At 41.5% G+C, this 22,579-nt stretch overlaps 1 protein-coding gene across 1 annotated transcript in view; it reads right to left on the minus strand.

Annotated features, from left to right (window-relative positions):
- ERCC8 (ERCC excision repair 8, CSA ubiquitin ligase complex subunit) overlaps window positions 1-22,579 on the minus strand; it is a 747,007-nt gene that overhangs the window by 240,512 nt on the left and 483,916 nt on the right. Inside the window, exon 9 of the mRNA XM_044063815.1 lies at window positions 428-552. Within this exon, the coding sequence (XP_043919750.1) occupies window positions 428-552 (125 nt within the window). The remainder of the gene's footprint in view (window positions 1-427; window positions 553-22,579) is intronic.

Consider the following 22,579-nt stretch of genomic DNA (forward strand, 5'->3'; position numbering starts at 1 on the left):
AGACAAGAAGGAGAATCCTGACCTGCAGTTAAATACGCATACAGCAACTAGCAGACTAAATAATCTAGAAGAAAACTTGTGATATGATAATGACCGACTGAAAGAGGGCAAATTAAGCTGCAATATGAAGGAATACTTTATAGAAAAGCGACTAGGAATAGATGTTAATGGGGGTTACAGGAAAAATTGAGATGCTTATATTTTTACATGACAAAAAAAAAGATGCACTGGAAAGATGGGCAGTATTTATCATCAATACTTAGTACATGTTCAATTTCATGTTTCATATCACTTTGTGTTGAACCCTTCTTTACTAAAATGTATTTTTTTTATGCATGTAAAAGAATGGTAATACTGAATTCTTACAAAGTCTACCAATTTCTTTAAAAGGAATGGAAACAAAACCACATGCATATTGTACACTTACTAGTGTGTTTTCTCCAGTGGCACTATTCCACAGTCTCATCCGATCATCTGTACCTGTTGTTAGTAGGTGAAGCCCGTCAACAGTAAAGCACAAGCCATTAACCCGCCCATTATGGGCAGTGTTTGCTGTTAAGAAGCATAAATGGTGAAAGTCAGCCCAAGTCAGGTATTTCTGCCTCAAAGGTTTCATTTCAGTTTCATAAATAATAAATTAAATAACCTAGCATGAGCTATCAAAATCTGTTTTCAATTTATAGTGTCTTTTATGTGGAGTGGTCCTGCTGGAAAGAGCTAATTTTCAATGGAAGAATAGGAAGAAAAGCTCTAAGACATCTTTTTACAGGTCGTTTTCCTGTTCCTGCTGACTACTTACCTATGTAATAAGAAAGCAAACTAATATTCAAAAGCGGCCATATTTCAGCATAGCATACAACCATCACACATTTTAGCAAAGATGGCTTCATCTACTATCTAAACCTATATAACTGGAATGCCCTAAAATACATTCCACTAGATGATGCAGTAGCTCTTTTTAATTCTACTTTCTTGAACATCTTAGGTGAACTTGCTCCAGTCACAAAAAAAGAGTTAGGGTCAAACTTAACCCTGGTTGTCTTGAAATACAGAACACCTTATGAAACTTAAAGATAGAGCCTGGAATACATGGCTATCCAGTAAAACACCAATACATCTGCGAAAATTCAGAAAACTCGGAAACATACTACACTGACCTGCAACATAATAACTACACAAATCCCAAAACATTCTGGTCCTCTATAAACCAGTTGCTCAGTCCCAGCCACCCCACTCAACCATATCCTACACTTAACACCAGCTCTACCAACTGTGCTGATGCTTTCAGCTTTCAATTCATTCAGTCAGTCTTATCACTACTTCAAAATTCTCCTAACACTAACAAACAAACAGCACCACCAACCATTCCCCTTCATAACCTCTTCCTCCAACCAATCCCCACTACTTGCATAAAAGTCTCCCCACTACTTACATAAAAACTATTACTTAAATTGAAACACATTGCCTTAAGAAGCAATAGACTACCTCATCTCAATTCTAATACATCACCCCATCAGTGAAGCAAGTCTCTACCCTCTGGGGGAAAAAAAAATAAATTCCCCCTCTCCACAAAGGAAGGCATTCAACTGAACTCTCCAACGTCAGACCCATTGCCATACTCTTCCCCTCCATTAAAAAGTCCTTGAAAAAATACATCCAGTCACAACTCTTAAATGATCTCACACAAAATAACCTCCTCTATTCATTTTGGCGTGGCTTTAGTCCCCACCATAGTATTTTTACCATTTTTCTTAGTTTCACCAATACAGTAAACACAAATAGGAATGACCGATACCTAGTGCCTGCCCTCTTACTTGATTTATCCAAGGCTTCTGACAAAGTCTACTTCATAACCAAGTACTTGACACCACTGCTACATAATGGTTTAGCCACCTCCAAAACAGAGCTCAAGCTATCAAATGGCAAAAAGGCATCTAATTCTTCCTCCCCGTCCCAAACAGCGTACCACAAGACTCAATCTTAGGACCCATTCTCTTTAACATCTTCATCAAGTACCTATATAAAGCTTATAAAACTGCAGCCCTCGTACAGTATGCAGAAGACGCAACAGTTACCTGCATCACAAAAAACATCAAACTACAAGAACTTACCCAGGAGTCCTTCTCCTCTACAGAAACCTGGATGACATCTGCTCAGCTATTCCTTAACTTAAGTAAATCCAAACAAATCTATTTACTTGCAAACAGCTTACAGTCAACAAAACCTCCTTCTCATTTACCTCATCCAACAAAACAAAAATTTAACTTGACACACATACTAAACTGCTATGCATGTGTGTGAATGAACCTAAATTTGGACACACTAATCCAAAATATAACCACATTCTCTCTCTAGAGCCAAACCCTTCCTCTCAAACTCTATAAGAAAGCACACTGGCTCTTCTCTCCTCTTGCCTACTCTAATGTATCCTGTTCCCATCCTTAATAACATCCATGTGACCTTGCTAAACAAACTTGAGCAACATTACTACAAAACAGCATGATTCGCTATCAACCTTCCAAACATAACCAACTACTATGCAACCCTAAGGGAATTACATTGGCTGAAATTCCCACATTATCTAGCCTACTCAACTTCCACAAATCTATACTATTGTGTATAAACATAACTGTCCATTCATTTCCAATCTTATACAAATATATAACCTTTCCAGGCCACTACATTCATTGGACAAATATCGATTACATGCATTCAAACCCAATGATTCTGCTGGTAAGTCACTACTCTCCCAGTACCTCACTAAATCCTTAAAATCATTTAAAACTCAACTAAAGTCCTACCTACTCAGTTACCAGCTCTGTACATGTGATATTCCTGGATAATCTCCAAACTCTTATGGTCACTACTCTTTTACTAACTAGTCATAATGCAGCTACTTCTTCAAAATCTCTATCTAACTATTATCTATCCCTCTCCACCACTATCCCTCCCTCCCATTACCTGGACCTCCTCAATACTCCTTCATATTTTGTAACAATCTTCATCCTATAATTACTTCACTGTCTCCTACTCAATATCAACTTTCAGTTGACCGCATTTAACTAGACTTTTATAACCTTGACATTAGCTAATATTTTACTGTATTCTTCATTTAACTTTTATGTTTTCATTAACTGTCATTTCATTACACTTCTATGTATGTACATTTGTTATTATATGTACATTTATTATTTTTGATCAACTGTCATAGTGTATATATGTATGTACATTATGCAACTCATGTATAACTGCCTTTTATTCATTATGTAAAATGGAGCATTTCTACCTAGGCCTCAAGTGAAAGCAGGACTTGTGCCCAGTTGGATATTACCGGCAAATAAAAATAAATAAATACTGAAATGAGAAGAAGTTAGCTGACTAAAAGGCAGGTTTGAGCGCCAAGCCCTTCAGAGTTTTCATGCCAACTCAGAGAATGGGAGGCTATGCCCAAGGAGGATTGTTAGGAACAAGAAAAAGCAAATGTCCACACCCTGGCATAAAAAACACACCAAAGAGCAAGGGGATGGTGGGAGGGAGGCAGCGGCAACAGTGATCACTTGAACATCTATGATTATAGTAAGTTTAAGAACACAACTTTACTATAATCATCATAATGATCACTGCTACAGTAGTGTAAGCTATATGGGTAGATTACCATAGCTTAGAACATTTGTTAGGTGGGAGAGGAAGGGTCTAAGATCCTCTAGAGAATGGTCCTAGCAAAGCCCAATAGACCTGGTGAAGGAATGTAGCTTGCAGTACTTTTTAAATGTATGTACAGAGGATGAAGTTGTTGCTTTTATAATACTTGTAGAGTCCAACACTTTCCAAAAAGCCATCAATTAAGCCAAGGCCCTGGTACAATGTGCCTGATCTTGCCTGGAACAGTTTTGTTGGAGTGGGAATAACAAAAGGTAATAGAATGAGACAACAATTTGGAAACAGTCTCATTTGAGACACGTTATCCCTTATCACCTTCACAATAAATGAACAGTTGATCAGAAGTTCTAGAAAGTTTTTGTTCTGCCCAGACATAACCCAAGTTGCCTGTGGACATCCAAGTTATGAAGTATCCTTTCTCACTCATTTTGAGGTTCAGGAAAGAACACAGTGTGATGGATAGTTTGGAAAAGTAAACTAGGATATCACTTTAGATATAAAATTATTACTTCTCAACAAAGCCCTGTCTCTGTGGAAAATGAGATAAGGTTGACCCATAAAAAGGGCCTGCAACTCACATATTCTTCTTGCAAAAGTCAGAGCAATCACAAAAACTGTTTTCCCTGTTAAAAACATTGTCAGCCAGATGAGCCAATTCTAATGGAGCGAGTATTAACTTCTCTAACACAAAATTAAGATCCTAAGGAGGAGACCCTGTTTTTCATGGAGGTCTCTTATGTAATACCCCTTTTAAAAACAATTTTGACATAAGAATGCATTGAAATGGGGGCTCCATGGGTAACCATACTGAAATGGCCTACAAATGAACCTTGATAGAGAAGCATACCTCTCAACTTGCAGCCACTAAAAATAGGAACAAAGGCCGTTGAAAAATAGGAACATCCAGCTAAAAATCTGGACATCAAATAACATAAAATATTAATATTATATAACACACAACTTTTCCTGCTTCCAGTAGGAAAGTGGGACACTACTCAGAAACTACATTTAAAAACATTAAGTGACAAAAATGATGGAAAAATATAAGTACATTATCAAAGTGACAGTGTAAACTCTGTAGACTTCAATCAACTGTATCACAAAATTGTACCATACAAGATAATTTATTTTTGCTTCAGAGAAAGGAAAAAGGGTAAGATGAGTTTCCTCTTTATTTAAATTACTGTCACCACCAGTAGGTCATATACTATAGTTGTCTGTGTACTACACCACTTTAAAAATCACATGCGATGAAAACAGTGTGAAAGGGTAAATTAAGCCTGAAAATATGGCCACACCTTCAAAAATAGGGGCATCCTAAATCAGGCCTAAAAATATAACATTCCTCCAAAATATGGGCAGTTGAAAGATTTGTACAAGACAGGCAACAGGAAAGTAACTCACACAAACATTAAAAAAAATCAGAGAAACACTAGCCCTCAATGGATTCTGGTTCTTTTGTTGGCACCAATTAGAAAATATTTCCATTTGCTTGTATATAATTTCCTAGTATCAGGCTTTTTTGCCTCTCTTAGTATCTGCTGCACATCCTCAGTAAATAAACAGAATTAAGACCCTATCATCCAGGCAGACAATTGAAGTTGACTGGGGTAGGGGTGTATCAAACACCCTTGTTCTTATGTGAGTAGATCCATTCTGTGAGGAAGCTTGTGTAACTGCTCTCTGGCCAATTCCAAAAGAAGGCAGCACGACTGTTGGCTAGGCCAGAAGGGAGTCACCACAATGATTTTTGTGGATTCCTTTTGAATCATCAGAAGTACTCTGGATATTAGTGGAAATGGTAGAAAAGCATTCAGGAACATTCTTGCCTAAGGAAATGGAAAGGCATCTGTCTTCCAGGCCTTTTTGCATGGAGTCCTGGAGCAGAATTTTACCAGCTAACTCTTCAGAGAGGAGGCAAGAAGGTCTACTTGAGGAACTCCCCACAGATGGATCAAAACTTGGAAGACGTCCTGATCTAGTTTCCATTCCTGACATTTGCCTTTGTCCTGCTCAAGCATCTCTTTTACTTTTGTGCTTCTGTCTGCATTTGCTGTCTGCCTTTGATACTGCTCGTCAAGCAAGGTCCGAGGTGTCTGTGGTGACTGAATACTTTGGAGCAAGACAAGAAAAGGGGTGAACTGGATACAGGGATATTTGATGTCTCCACCAAGTGATTTCTCTTTTCACAAATCCCACAACTGAAATCTGAACAGGTGCTGGTGCTGGGACTAGAGACTTTAGATACCACTGTCATCTTTCTCATGTTGACTCTTGTGGGAGTTATCATGAGAATTACAGATGCCATGTGGCCCAGAATACTGACGTATTCCCTTGTGGCGACTGAGTGTAAAACGTCTGGAATACATCTAAATATAGATCTGTTTTTTTTTCCTGTAGAAGAGCAGCTCTTTGGACTGAGATGTCGAGCAGATCCCCCAGGAACACAATCCTGTGTGACATTGTTAAAAAAAAAAAAGAAAAAAAAAAACCTTGAATGCTCTCTTGAAATCCCAGCTTGTGTAGAAGATCTTTCAGCCATGTGAGAAACTCCTGACATTTTCAAAAAGACTCTGCAAAGACACGCAAACAATCTAAATAGGAAAATGTGTATACCCTGTAGCCTGCAATGGGATATGAGAGGAACTAGACACTAACAGTCTTGGAGCAGTGGAGAGCTCAAAGATTAAGGCAGAAAACTGGTAATGTGCTCTAGACACACCACACAATAAGAAACACCTGAAATCTGGATGAAGAGGAATGACATGATAAGCATCTTTTAAATCAAAAGTTACCAAAAAAACTAAAATGGGGAAGAAGGGATGACAGGTTGTGAAGTGAAATTTTGAAGCATTTTGAACTTGGGTGCTATCACATACTGGTTTACGAAAGAAAAATCCAGGATTGGTCTCCATGGATTTTATTTCTTTAGCACTAAAAATATTCTTGAATAAAACAGTTTTCCCAACTGGGAAGGAGGAACTGTTTTTATTTCCCCCTCAGACAGCATATGCTGTAGGACAGTACAGGCAGGGGTTTGATCAGGTGGACGTGGAATAATTCACTGGAAAGGAGGTATTTCTTCCCATTGCCATCTGTAGCCTTCCTGAAGAATCAGCCTCAGAACCAGTTTGTCTGAAACAATCTGATGCCAAACAGAGAACTGGAGATCTTCTGGAAGGGATAAGGAACTGCCAAGGGAGGGAGAGGGATAACACAGTCCCTTGTATAGTCATTATGCCTTGTTTGATTCTCCTTTGTTATGGGGGAGGAGCTTCCTGATTGTTCAGAACCACCCAGGCACTGTTTTTTTTTATGTCTGCTTACCAGCATTCTGTTAAAACTGTTTCTGTGTCTTGGAAACTAAAAACAATGTACCACAAAAATAAAAATCACTGATACCAAATCCACCACTCGAGCAGGTTGACTTTTTTCCAAGAAAAAATGTTCCACCAAATAAAAGATTTCGACACAATTTATTGCACCACAAACTCCAACAGTAAAATCACTACCAGGTTGATAGGGTTAAGCGCTTTCATCTGAGTGTAAACAGACTGCGCACACACACACACACACACACACACACACACACACACACACACACACACACACACACACAGGTCTTTAAAACTCACTCCACTTGCCAATTCAAAATTCTAAAAATTAAAGCTGCAGAAGCATACACTTACTCCAAACTTATCAATAATTTTACCATCCTTGTCTGAAGGGTAAGTATTATAATTTTAAGTATTTTTCTTGGCTTTTTCGACCTTTTGTGACTTTCGACCACTGTTTCTGCTTATTTTATCGACGTATTACCTGTTTTTACAAGCTCAAACTGTTTACTGCACTTGCTAGTTTAAATTTTGCCTAAAAGTTAAACTACAGGCTAATACACTCAAGTGTACTAGCTTTTGATAGCAATTAGTCGAAAAGTATAGCATTTATTGTGTTTTCTGTCTATCTGTGTAAAAAAACTTGAAAAAAACAAAAAAAAAAAATATCCTTGTTTTCCATACTTTCCTAGCTAGTGTTCCAGTGATCAGATTTTGCTGATCCCTGGGCTTTGTCTTGGTTCCCGTACTTCTCCATTTTCCTTGTTTGGTCAGGGGGAAGTTTCTTTACTCACCAGTGAGAGTGGGGAGTACTGAGCTGCCTGTTTGTCCTCAGAGGAGTGGTTTAAGGCAGTAACTTGTAGTTTATTGGCCATTTTGGGTCATTTCCTGTCTTTTCCAGCCCCCTGCTATAAAGCACGCTTTGGCGGGCTTTTCCAGCTGTAGAGAACTCAGCACAGCTCTTCGTGGTGTCCAGCAGAGTTCCTAGAGCAGCAGAGACCAGAAAAGATTTTAAGTATTTTTCTTGGCTTTTTCGACCTTTTGTGACTTTCGACCACTGTTTCTGCTTATTTTATCGAAGTATTACCTGTTTTTACTGTTTTTACAAGCTCAAACTGTTTACTGCACTTGCTAGTTTAAATTTTGCCTAAAAGTTAAACTACAGGCTAATACACTCAAGTGTACTAGCTTTTGATAGCAATTAGTCGAAAAGTACAGCATTTATTGTGTTATCTATCTGTGTCAAAAAACTTGAAAAAAAAAAAAAAAAATATCCTGCTTTTCCATACTTTCCTAGCTAGTGTTCCAGTGATCAGATTTTGCTGATCCCTGGGCTTTGTCTTGGTTCCTGTACTTCTCCATTTTCCTTGTTTGGTCAGGGGGAAGTTTCTTTACTCACCAGTGAGAGTTGGGAGCACTGAGCTGCCTGTATGTCCTCAGAGGAGTGGTTTAAGGCAGTAACTTGTAGTTTATTGGCCATTTTGGGTCATTTCCTGTCTTTTCCAGCTCCCTGCTATAAAGCACGCTTTAGCGCGGAGTTGCCACATGAGCACACAAGAGCAGCGGCGGTTAATCAAGGTTAAACTATTCGGGCTACCTACAGTCCACTCTTCAAATTTTCCCTTAAAACAGCCTTCCTTGAACTGTACTGCTGATCAAACCAGCGTATTCTAATATCTAAAAAGTTCAGCTTTACTTGATTCCTAAGTAGACTATTCTCTATCTGTAAAGCCTAGCACTTGCTCCTAAAGTATTTTTTTTACTTTGATATAGCACTTTTATTATACATAGGACCCCACCAGCCTAAAACCCCTTTTTCGATCACCCACATCCCCCGGAGTCTTTTTAAAGTTTTTGTCTATTCCTTCTAGCATGTCGAGGGATCAGTTGCTAGTGTCCTCTCCTGCTCAGCTGGTGAATCTGGGAAAATTGAGGCAATGTTACAATTGCCTCATGTACACAGACAACCCTCTCCTTCTCCCACAAAACACAAATACATGCGAGAGATGCAACTATATAGCCAAACTGGAGGCTGAGCTCTCTCAACATAGGACTGGCAAGACCAGACAGGAGGAGAAGGTAACCACACACACACCACAAACCCAGTCTCACATAGTACTATCACAACTTCAACTTATACACATAAACACACAAAGACATACTCGGAGGCTCTGATCAAAAATCTACCAAAACAGCAGAGGCCACCAAAGCAGACACCCAAACAACTGCCACCTCAGGACACAACACATGTAACACATAGACCACAGTCAGTGTGCCAAACAGTCACAGCCCTTAAGGCCAAACACAATGCCAGACACACTCGTCATTGGTGACTCCATAGTCAGACACACTGACGTCCCGCTCACCAGATTGAGTAAGGAGAAGGTCACAGTAAGCTGCCTGTTGGCTGCTAGAATCCGCCACATAACGCAAGCACTCAGGTCTCTCAACAGCAGGTACAAGTACGACTCAGTCATTGTCCACGCTGGTGTGAACGACCTGAGACGTACCTCCTTGGACTACACGAAAAGAGACAGAGGAGCTCTCTGATTATGTAGCCCAGGCAGGTATGACCCTGACCTTGAGCAGTATCCTACCTTCACCAAGAATGATGCCAAAATACAGAGACAAGATGATCAGCTTTAATAATTGGCTTAAACTCTGGTGTCATTCAAAGGGGATCCAATGTCTGTCTGCCTGGGATGACATGCTGGACAAGCCACGCTGCTTCGCAAGGGACGGCTTGCACCTGTCACCCTGGACTTCCGGATATTGGCAAAGGCCCTTGCCACCCCCATAGTGCCTTTTTTAGGCAAGGCTCAAATTCTAAACCTACCACCCTAGAACACAAAAAAGGAAAAAAAACTAAGGGTAATGCTGCTCAATGCCAGAAGTCTCAACCTCAAGATGCACGCACTCGAGGCCCTTCTCAGTATGGAGAACATCGATGTCTGTGCTGTGACTGAAACCTGGTTCAAGGCTCCTGAGAGCACCCCGGCACTATCAGGTTTTACCTCATATCATGCGTTCCGGCCCCAAAATCCGAACACCACCAAGAAAGGAGGGGGGGTGTCCATATTCATCAAGGACACCCACACCTCAAGGTTGGTGGCAACGCACGATGCATCGGAGACCATCCAGGTGCAATTAACCATAGGCAAGACTGCTCTGCAATTTGTAGCATGTTACAGGCCACCCTCTCAAACTCAGGAACCTCACATAGCTTTCCTGAAAACACTGGAGGGGATAAATGTATCTCCAAACACCATCATACTAGGTGACTTCAACTACCCGAATATAGACTGGGATCACTACTCAAGCCCAAACACTCTAGCCCAAAGGTTCCTAGAGTTCATAAACTCAAATGCCATGGAACAACTAGTCACCATCCCCACAAGAGGAGAAAACATACTAGATCTCATCATCACGAACATGGGGTCACAATGTTCAACACCGGAAGTATACCCCTCACTGGTGACATCAGATCATAAACTAATCTCACTGGAAGTCCACATCCCGCCCCCACCTGAGATAAAAAAGACCACAGTGAAGAACTTCTCAAAAGCCGACTTCACACTTCTAAAGACTAGTGTGGTCTCTTTTAAGGCCCCCGAGCCTGCGGAAACCATTACTCAAGCCGCTGAATCACTTACAAATGCCTTCTACCAGCACCTACAGGACTGCATGTATCAGGCAATCCCAAACAAAACAAAGACTCTTTGTACCAAAGGCAAGCATCCAGTCTGGTGGACCCCAGCCATAAACAAGCTCTACAACAAAAGGAGGAAGCTACTACAAGATAGAGAAAAATCCTTAAAAGGGAAGACAGCTTTGATCATTATAAGTAAAAAACTAAGATCTCTCATAAAATCATCCAAGGCTAATTTTGAGAGAAAAGTCGCTAAGGACTCAAAAGACAATCATAAGGCCTTCTTTAGCTATGCTAGAAACCTGGGAGGAAACTCCCAGATATGCTCTGAATTAGTTCAAAATGATGAAAAAAATCACTGAACCTACAGACATTGCCAACATACTGGCTGACAGGTTCAGTGCAAATTTCTCCCCCCCCCTCCCCCCCAAAAGTAGAGATATCTATACCAGAGGATTGTAGCCCCCCAAACATCTCTAACGCTCAGGTGAGAACTGCTCTCTCCAAGGTGAAAAACACAGCATCCATGGGACCAGATGGTGTCCCCGGTTGAGTGCTCCACGAACTCAATGAGGAATTAAACCCGCAGTTAGGGCAGCTGTTTAATCTTAGCCTCACCTCAGGATACGTACCCAAGGAGTGGCGTACGGCAACTGTGGTCCCACTTCACAAAGGCGGTGCCTCCACCGACCCTGGAAATTACCGTACCATCAGCTTGACAAGCCTGATCTGCAAAGCTATGGAGAGGATCATAATGGAACTCATAAATAAAGACATAGGTGACTTGCAGACTTTGGATCCAACCCAGTTTGGCTTTGTCAAAGGCAGATCATGCCTTTTAAACTTGGTTGAATTTTTCGAAACAGTCACCAAGGCCATTGATGAGGGAAAGGCAGTCCACACAGCCTACCTCGACCTGGCAAAGGCTTTCGACACAATACCCCACTCAGGTATCATTGAAAAGCTCATCAGCTTAAATGTAAACCCATACGTCACAAGATGGGTTGCAAACTGGCTAAGTGACAGAACCCACAGGGTCAGAGTTGCTGGCGCCATGTCAGACTCAAAGCCTGTCACAAGTGGTGTCCCACAGGGCTCAGTCCTGGGCCCACTCTTGTTCGGCATCTACTTTTCAGAAGTACAAGCAAACACAGGAGGGTTATGGCTGACAAAGTTTGCAGATGACTGCAAACTGGGCGCCATAGTCGAGAACACATCTGACACAGATATCCTTCAGAAGGGTCTCATAGAAATGGATAACTGGTGCCAGAGCCATGGCCTAAAGTTAAACGCCAAAAAATGCATAGTCATACCCTTCGGGAAAAACAAGGTTACCCCTAGCTACCATATAGGTGGCAATCCACTAAGCACAGAAGAGGTTATCAGGGATCTGGGGACCCAGGTTGACAATAACCTTTCATTTGACACTCACGTTGCCAAAGTAGTTAGGAAGACCTTCTACATTGCCCACCTGATCATGAAAGGATTCACATCTAGATCAAGGGAGGTCATCGTCCCCCTGTACTCATCAGACCAATGATTGAGTACAATGCCCCATTCGGAATGTATCTGACCCGACACCTGCAGCAACTGGAAAGGCCCCAAAAGTTCCTCACCAAAAGGATAAAGGGTCTCAAAAATATGTCTTATGCTGCCCGACTGAAGGAACTCCAGCTCTATTCAGTCGCTTACCGTCTGCTCAGAGGTGACCTGTGCCTGACATACAAGGCCATGTCCAACCCGGAATTGATGAACATGCTTCACCTCAAAAAAATCTAGATCCCTCAGAACTACAAGGGCGGGAGACTTAAACCTTGACACGGTTATTAATAGGACGTGCTGGAGGGACAGATTCATCACCCAGAGACTCCCTATGCTGTGGAACAAAATCCCGGTACATGTGAGGCAGAGCACCACGCTGGCCTTGTTCAAGAGAAATCTTGACCAATGGATGGGAGATCGCAGATATACCCCAGGGATTACCTCAGTGTCACTGCTTGACAGAGGCACAGCAAAATAATGGGCATAGTATCCTTCAAACTAAAGGGGTGGCGAAAACCACAAAACTCTGGGCTGGGCTTATAAATGCCCTTGGGCAGATAGCCTAGTATGAACCTATGAACCTAATTAACAAAAATGTTTAGCAGTAGGTGAATTAACTAAAGTTATTACCACTTCTTGCTTGGTTCTGGGATGAGTGCATAAAAACACCCAATGTGTTCCCTGCAAGTATGGCATCTGGAAGGTCACAAAATACCACAAGCAAATTCTTGAATGAATAGGAGAGCATAAAAACTTGAAAGGCTGAAGAACTTCGTACATTTTACCTGCTTTCTTAAGTGGAGCAGGCTAGCTGCCAGGGAAGCAACAGGCTGTGACAAACGCATCCTCCAACTCCGAAAGCATTGGGAGACAGGTGAAAGGAATTCCAGTTGTAACAACTCATAGTAATTTTTGAAAGACTGAGAAACCTGTGTTCTCCCACTGAAAACACTGGCATATTCTGGAAACAGTCTCAGAGAAACAGACTCCCTCACAGGGAGATTCAGATACCATGCCTTCCTTCACGTCTGAGTCAGAAATCTGATGGAAAAAACCTGCATCTATCCCCATCGCATTCCTCTATAGATTAAAAATCTTGAAATCTCTTCAGGAAGAGGAATCCCTTTTTCTTTTACTAGAAACATCCTTATAAGAAGGGCTAATATCTTGTACTACATCATGAGTCAGTCCTAATAAATTACTCCTGTCCAAAAGAAATGGTGCAGGACAAGATAAATATGTAGTTTTCTTTTTCATTTTGTACAGGAATGTTGGGGCATCTAGGTATAATAATGGCAGCAACAGCTTCCCCAGGGATGGCACAACATTACTGTTAAGCGGGGTACCTTCTCTGCCCCTTCTCCCAAGACCAAAAAGAGTGGCTCTCCCTTGATCATTGAGGGGACTCCAAAAGCTGCAGAGGGCGTGGCTAACCCTCAGTCCCTAGTAGCTGCATGGATAACGCCAGTGGGATCTAGGGGAAAATGATGAGTGGTCTGAGCAGCCAGCTTTGGCCACAGCAGTCTCACCCACCTGCGGGTGAGGCAAATTACCACCCTACTGTAGTGTCAAAGGCTGTTTAGTTAACGTTTTCTTCCTGTGACTGGAAGAAGGACCAACAGTGGGACTTGGCAGTTTGTTCCACTGTCAAGTGGAAATTTTTTTTTTTTTTACTGGTGAAGTTGAACAGTACAAGCCAGTAGGAAGCATGAATTATTTAAAAATAACTTTCCCACACAACATGGTAAAACCACAAATACATTTTGCCAGCTCCCCAAAGTAAATTAAACTCAGTTTCCCAGAGAATAGTTTTACACAGCTTTTAAACTTACCAAAACAAAAGTGCACTCTCATTTAAAAATACAGTTAAGTCGCATGCCAGTCAACAAAAACTCATTTTCTTAGCTTAAAAAGGATTTCCTTAACAGGAAAGTAAGTTTAAATAAACATTAAATGTGGAAGGACACCCCACCCCCAAAAGGAACTAACTTACTCAGCAATGGAACAACATAAGCAACTGTTGTTGCTGACAGGAAAGTTCTGAAAGGCTTGGCTCACAAACCTGTCTTTTCATCATCTCAAGCTTTCCAACGATTTGGGCATGGAAGGCACACTGAAGTTTTGGAAGCTGTCTGGCTGTTATAGACTTAACCAGGATATAACACACTGTGACAGTGATCTGAGTAAGTCACTTAACCAGACACCGCACCTGGGCTCAGTCTGATAAAGATCCACAGAGATCAGTGCCCTACTCCAGAAAACAAATACAAATAAGTAAATGTCAAACATGCTTCATTGTGACTTACAATACCTGAACTTGGCACCTTACTGCCAGTAGTATTCAAAGTATGAGGCATTCCTTATACAGCATTAGGTTTTAGTGGAATTCAATTAATGCCATATTCTCTCTCTATCACATGTGATTTTCTTAATTTCTGTTAATTATTAGCCTTGACTAGGAAGATGAAATGAAAGTGCAACAATTATTAAAGAGTGAAAGGTCTTCAACAGATTTGTTCACATCAGAAAACAAGGCATACGTGATTCTATTTGTTAACTAGCAAACAGACAAAAGGGAGTATTTAGGGCTATTTTTTTTTACACACCAACTTAGTAGTTTGGTAAGTATACAGCTAATAAAACACCAGTAATGAGATTAGGACATGTAGACAAAGACTAAATGTGTAACAGTGTTTACAGATGTGAAATGTCTGAATTTACAGTGAAAAATACTCATCAGGTAACATGAAAGTCACTGAATAAAGAAATGTATTTTGGCTAACTAGGTAGGAGGGGAGCAAGGGAGTCTAGCAAGAAAGAGGTGACTGGAAGTGTGTGGTGGTACTGAAAGGCCATTGCTGCTAGAGTTTTTTGCTCTTTCCTAAAGTGATTAAGAGTTACAAGCTGGCTAGGGGGTTATAGATTTATGGGAGTCAATCTGGGTAATTTGATAAAATAGAAGTGCTTTTAGATGAGGAACTTAGCCACTGACTACAGTTTAGCCTGTCCAGTACATCCATAAATGAGAAAAATACAGATAGATAAAAATAATGTTTGTTTTAGCCCATATTTGGAAATGCACAGTATCTTGCTATTGTCACAAACTTTGAGAAGCTACTGTTTATTTATTTACATTTGTTTGTCAACTATGTAAGTGAGCTGGACTATTGACCCTTTTCAGCCACAACCCACTCTCCACAGAACAGAGCACATATATGAGAGGAAAAAGAAAAGACTGAGTAAAACAGTACAAATGAACAGAGAAAATTATGTAGATACAATTAAGCATACGTGTTATACAAGAGATGTATATACAGATAAGCACAACTAATATGTAATAGAAGACAGCATTGCAGAATTAAGCTGTCATTAAATCATAGGGAGGTACAGTTTATGATATTAATGTGCCATTTCACCACTGACAATTTAGGAAGGTAGTTATTCATTCTCCCTTTAGCACTTGCAGCTGGATTTGTTCATGAGATGTTTTACTTGAGCCTTTTTTGAAATCTTTTAGAGTGGATAATGCTTTAATTTCAACAGGCAAGAGGTTCCAAGAAGCAGAACCTAGCTGTGAAAATGTTTTTTCTATTTTTCTTTTGAAGGGTGGTTTGACAAGTGTAATATCATTACCCTGACTGTTTCTTAGAGGTGGACAGCAGCCACGTATTGGGCTCCATTTATTTGAATGAAAACTCAAAATATTGAAACCCAAAGTGTCGAAAAATCAAAATACTGAAAATGTGGATTTGCTCTTTTACCACTGTTGTGCAGTCCCCAGAGTTGGTATATATAAAATGCAGGGATGTAGAGGTGTAGGGGGCTTGTCACCCAGTATTAAATTGATTTCCAAAAGGAATAGGAGTGTAGATATTGCAGGGGTAGACTATATTCAAGTTTGGGTAGAAGTACATTTTTAGTGACAGCAACCCTGTCTGCTGGGAATACAGATAAGAAATCTTGTAACAGAGTTTGAGATGACAGAGAAAACTTACATGTGAAAGATCAACAGTGTGGGTTGTAATAATCAGAGATTGGTCTAGAGTTATGCTTCAGTATTTGCATTCAGGGACATCTGGAATAGTACTAACCACTGTACATGAGCAGGATAAAGGGCAACTTAGTTGCTTTTTAGGGGGTTGGCAAACAGCATAATATTTTCAATAAGACTGAGAAGGAATTTGGTACATGACGTCCATTTACATAGCTTAATGAAGCTCGTCTGTAGCTGAGCTGAAAGGTCATTGTGAGCTAGCTATACTACCTTCTAAGAATAAAATCTTGACTGTGTAAAGCGTGACATTTAGAGAAGGTAGGTCAATAAAAGCTCCTATTGTAATAAGTTCCACTTTCATACTACAGTAAATATTACTGGTTGCAGAACATAGGACTGTACTGATGCTGAAGCCCATGCAAAAGCCACCCTGACAGTCAGTCAACAGGCTGTAGATGTTAATGTTTATAAGTAACTCTGTGGTAGTTTTTCAAAAATGTTTGCACTTGGGCGATATTTGAGATTTGACTACAGGACTTCTCCACACATTCTGCTGGAAAATAACATTCCTTCCAGATGATATTAACAATAATCTTCTTGGTCTCAACATTCTAGGTTTCTTGTCTGACCATGGACTTACTCAGATAATTCAGGACCCAACCCAGACTAGTTGCATCTCTGGTGGTCACTTCTTTCTTAATGCTTATTTTATCAGTCATCTCTTGTAAAGCTAGAATCGAGTATGTTTTTTAAGAAATAAAGTAAGTTAAGACTAGCACAGGATGAAAAGCCACCTTCTATTGAAATAAAAAAAAGCAAAAAAAAAAAAAAAAACTCCTTTCCAACCTTAAAAGTTTTTGGAAGTAGGTCAATAAAAGTCATGAGGAAATCAGGTCCTCAAACAAATAAAGTCTTCTTCCTGAAGACAGCAAAACAGAATCGTTAAACATTCCTCATAATTCTTCTCTCCACCCAATTTGCCACCTCCTCCAGAAAATAAGTATTCCTATCTTTTATTTGTTTTTTTATTGTGCATTTAAGTTGTAGTTTTTACACGTTATTCGTGAATTAAACTGAGTTCTACATCCGAACTGTGGCTGCTCTTCTTTTTTTGGATTTTTGGTTTGAGTTTCGGTTTACTGTTTCCTGCTTGTTTTGTCACCTAGTACTAAAACATTACCATGGGTGGATGCACTCTTGGGTGGGCCTTATGGGCTTGACTCTGCATCCATGTGACTCAGAGCTGTGTGTTCTGGTTGTGGGGACCAAAGCTGGATGCATTGCTGTGTGAACTGATAGCTAAAATTTAGTCAAGGATGTACAGGACGTGTTCTGTTAAGAACCTCAGCATTAAGATGGTGAAATGGAGGTGTGTTTGTATATGTTTTAAATCTTCTGAATGAGTTTTGAAGTGAGAATCTAACCTCCAAGTCCATTAAATGCTTACACCTCTCACATATTGAGTCAATGTGAGGTAGCAATAAAGAGGTTTCTGTAAAGCATGAGGCAGTTGCTACATTACCTCAGAATATCTAGTATTGTCAAGTTGGCTACATAGAAGGGCAAGAGTTGACTGAGATTCCATAATGGGCAGTGTGGTTAAAAGGGTATGAGAAGACAGGATAACTTAATAACCTACTCTTTGTATAAGACAGAGGGTATAACTGATTAGACTAGAGAATGGTAATGATGCAAAATGTGTGTAAAGGATACAAGAATTTGGAGTACATTAAAGTTGCTGTACTCAATGCCAGTAATATATGAATTAATACACTTGCATAGAATTTTAAGATGAGGTCCAGACTTAAGTAGCTGTCAATCTTGGAATTAAAGGTGACTCAATATACTGAGAATGTTCACATTTGATGAGTACACCTTATGTTTTAAAGAAGAATTTGATGAAGCTTTACTAAGAAAGGTGGTAGTTCCTCTCACCCTTCCTGCTTACGCAGCCTCCACTGGCACAGCCAACAGTTACCGTAACTGGTAATAAAATGGTAATACAATGGTACATAGTGCTACTCTTCTCAACTTTAGAAACAGTTTGCACTCTTTACTAGTAGGGAAGAATTGTCCTGTCTTATGTAAAGATACATGAATAGTGCTCATTGATACACCAGCGGATGGAACAGTGCCATGAAACAGCTGTGCAGAAAACCACGATTGGCAGGGCTATCTGTTGACCAGTTACTGAAAGTGCATCACCAACTAAAACAGACTTAAAGAAGAGAGACAGCTTCCATTATGTAATCTCCAGAAGACAAAGGCAAGGCACTGAGTTAGGTGTTGCAGCTAAAATATAGAACCAAAAGTATCACACCTTATGGTGTACCACTGTAGTGCCAATCAAGGTTCCAGTGAAAGAAAAGAACCCTACAAAATCATCTAAGTTACCTTGTATATTATAAGTAATCCAACAAATGGTGTCAAAAAAAAAATCTTCTTGGGATCCTCCCTGGTCTTACTTATACAACTTATTCTGCAAGTCTCCTAAAACAGACTTACTGTGAGGAAACAAGAAGTTATGTACTCACCATAACGTTCGATGTATGTAGTCAATCTCGCCTCACATTCTTACTCGTGGGTCCAGAGCCGAACCTCGGCTCCGACTCGGCCATACTCTAGCTCGAAGTCTTCAATTGACTCGTAGCTAAGGGGTATCCCATCGTGCAATGCGCCTATTCCCCAGATCTCGTTTGCAGTGAGCTCACATCCACACACACACACACACACACACACACACACACACACACACACACACACACACACACACACACACACACACACACACACACACACACACACACACACACAAACACAAACACAAACACAAACACGTTGAGAGGAAGAATCAACTCAACATATCAAGAAGGAGTGCTGAAACCAGAGACTCTACCTCTAGGTCCTCCACGAGGGGGTAGGTGGGTGGGTTAGTAAGAATGTGAGGCGAGATGGACTACATACATCGAACGTTATGGTGAGTACATAACTTCTTGATGTTATGTAGTCCAATCTCGCCTACATTCTTACCCGTTGGACAGCGTCCCTAGCACCTAGACCTTGGGTGGCACACTGGAAAATACTCTTGAGCACTGTGGAACCAAATGAGGATCTGCCCCTTGATACCAGATCCAATTTGTAATGACTAATAAAGGTGTGAGGAGATGCCCAAGTAGCTACAGCACAAATATCATCCATAGACATCCTAGCCTGAACGGCAGTAGAAGTAGATACCGAACGCGTAGAGTGAACCTTTACCCTGAAGGATAATTCCTTGCCATTTGAAGAGTAGATGAAGGAAATGCAGCTAGAAATCCATCTGGATAGAGTTACTTTGGAAACTGAAGTCCCTAGTCTGTTTTCCGAAAAGGAGACAAAAAGTTGGTCAGATTTTCAAAAATCTTTTGTTCTATGTAAATAGAAACTTAATTGTCTGTGGACATCCAGCTGATGAAACTTAAATTCTGCCTTGTTAGAGAATTCAGGGAAAAACACAGACAACTCAACAGACCGGTTCAGGTTGATCACTGAAGCAACCTTAGACATAAAGGAAGGATTAGGTCTTAGCAAAACCCTATCCTTGTGAAATATCAAGTAAGGGGGCCGGACTGATAAAGCTTGGAGTTCAGAGATCTGCCTAGCTGAAGTGATGGCTTTCAAAAAGTGTGTCTTCCAAGACAAAAATTTTAGGTCACAGGTTGCCGTGGGCTCAAAAGGAGGTGAGGTAAGCTGGTGTAGCACAAAAGTAAGGTCCCATGGCATAACAGGATCAAAGATCGGAGGTCACAGTAGCATAGTCCCTTTGAGAAAGGCCCTACAAAAGTCTATGCTCCATTAGATTGGGTTCATTAGCAACATGAAAAGTAGAAATGGCTGCCAACTGTACTTTAATAGTTGCCGCAGCAGATCCCTGACTAAACAGTTGAGATAGAAACTCTAAAAATCGATGAGATGGGAGCTGTATAGGGATCAATCTGTCTTTCATGAGCCCAAATGGAAAATCTCTTCCACTTACTAGAATAAATCTTCCTAGTAAAGGCTTGTGGGAGGAAGACAGAATATGAACCACCTCCGTTGAAAAATCATGAAGCCTGACTAGGGACGGAATTGGAGCAGCCATGCTGTCAACCTGAGGGTTTGGCTGGAGGGGTGGAACTGCCCTGATATGAGTCAACAGATCCGGCTCTGGGTCCAAAATCCACGGCTCATCCATTAGATAAGGGTGAAGAAAAGTAAACCAGATCTGATGAATCCAGTGTGGAGCAATCAGGATCATTTTGCTGCCCAAAGACTGTGCTTTCTGAATAACCTTCATTATCAGGGGAATTGGAGGGAAGGCATAGAGATGACCGGAGGGCCAATCATGAACTAGAGCGTCCCTGGGTGTTTCCCCCTTCTGGGGGAATAAGGGTGAAGTAGCTGCTGCATTTGGCATTGAGGGGGCTGGCAAATAGATAGCAGCAAGGCTGACCCCATCTGCAGAAAATCCATTCCGCCACCTGTTCATTCAGGGACCACTCGTGAGGCATAAGAATAGCTCTGCTCAGCCTGTCGGCAATCACGTTGGACTTCCCCGGAATGTGCATTGCCACTATAAAGCGCTGGGAAGATACTGCCCACTGCCACACTCAAAGAGTCTCTCTGCAAAGGGGATATGACCTGGTTCCTCCCTGTTTGTTCAGATACCAGACCACAGACGTGTTGTCTGAGTGGATTGCAATTGTCCCAAGAGGAAGAAAGCTGTGAAGTGCTTGCAACGCTAATAGCACTGCTCTCATCTCGAAGACATTGATATGCAAATGGATCTCATGTTCCTGCCACGTGCCTTGGACAGTCCTGCCGAGATAATGCCCCCCCAATCTGGGAGGCACCCGTGGTCACAGTGGCAATCGGAGGAGGAAGAACGAAAGGCATACCCGTGTTGAGATTGCTGGTCTGATGCCACCTGCGCAGATCCTGCTTGCACCTGTCGGTTATTACAATAAGATGGGAGAGAAGAAGGTGCTGAAGAGATTATTGGCCAAAAAGTAGCCACTGAAGAATCCTCATGTGAAGTCTTGCAAGAGGGACTAGCATAATCGTGGCAGCCATGGTGCCTAACAGCTGGAGGACCACTTTTGCCTTGACCTTCTTCAGTGGTAGTAGAGTGTAGACTTGTTGCTGTAAAACCTGAATTCTCTCTTCTGGCAGGAAAACCTTCACGAGCACTGTGTCTAATTCGGTGCCAATAAAGGTGACGCACTGCGAGGGCAACAATGCAGACTTTTCCCAATTCAAGGTGATTCCCAGACTTTGGCACAGTGCAATAGTAGCGTCCCTGGTCTGTAGTAGTAGATGCCTGGTGATGGCAAACAGGAGCCAGTCATCCAGGTACGGAAACACTTGGAATCCCATACGTCTCAAGTGAGCTGTTACCACTGCCATGCATTTGGTGAACACCCTGGGGGCTGTGGTGAGACCAAAGGGCAGGGCACCAAACTGAAAATGACTGGCTCCCAGTTGGAAGCGTAGGTGACTTCTGAATGCCATGTCCAGTTTTATATGGTAGTAAGCATCCTTGAGGTCGATGGAGCACATCCACACATCTTTCCCTAATAACGGGAGAATTGACTGTAACATGACTATGTGGAACTTGGACTTCTCTACATGAAGGTTCAAACGGCTGAGATCCTTGAGGTCGATGGAGCACATCCACACATCTTTCCCTAATAACGGGAGAATTGACTGTAACGTGACCATGTGGAACTTGGACTTCTCTACATGAAGGTTCAAATGGCTGAGATCCAAAATGGGTCTCAGGTCCTCTGTTCTTTTCGGCACCAAAAAGAATCTGCAGTAAGTCCCTAATCCTACTTGGTCTGAAGGGACAGGCTGGATGGCTCCTTTTAACAGCAACTTTTGAAATTCTAAGGTTGCAGAATCCCTTTGACTGGGTGGAATGTCTGGGATTCTTTTGTTTGGAGGAGGAGATGAAAGAAAGGGAATCTGATAACCTCTGGAGATTATCTCTAATACCCACTCGTCTTGGGTGATGTCTCGCCAGGCTTCTGGGTATAGAGAAATGCGACCCCCGACTGGCTCCAGAGATGCGCAGTCGGTCCTCCTCTCAGGAGTGCTGGTAGGGACAGCCACGAAAGAAGTGCGGTCCCCCTGGCTACGCGGGCCTCCTCTGCCACTAGGGCGGCATCTACTTGAATATCTACCCCCTCCTCTGCCTCTGGTGGGGGAATCACTCTGTGCGTCGTGAAAAAACCTCTGAGATTTTCTGAACCACATTTTCCCACCCTTCTGGCCCTTGGGATAAGGTCTAAAAGGCATGGAAAAATGAACTCCCACGGCAGACAGGGTTTTTCCTTCCTGCTTCCACCTAGTGAGAGTATCCTTCACCTTGGTTCCAAA

The sequence above is a fragment of the Protopterus annectens genome, chromosome 2.part2, assembly GCF_019279795.1.
Source record: "Protopterus annectens isolate FY-2018-M chromosome 2.part2, PAN1.0, whole genome shotgun sequence".
In the NCBI taxonomy this organism is placed as follows: Eukaryota; Metazoa; Chordata; order Ceratodontiformes; family Protopteridae; genus Protopterus; species Protopterus annectens.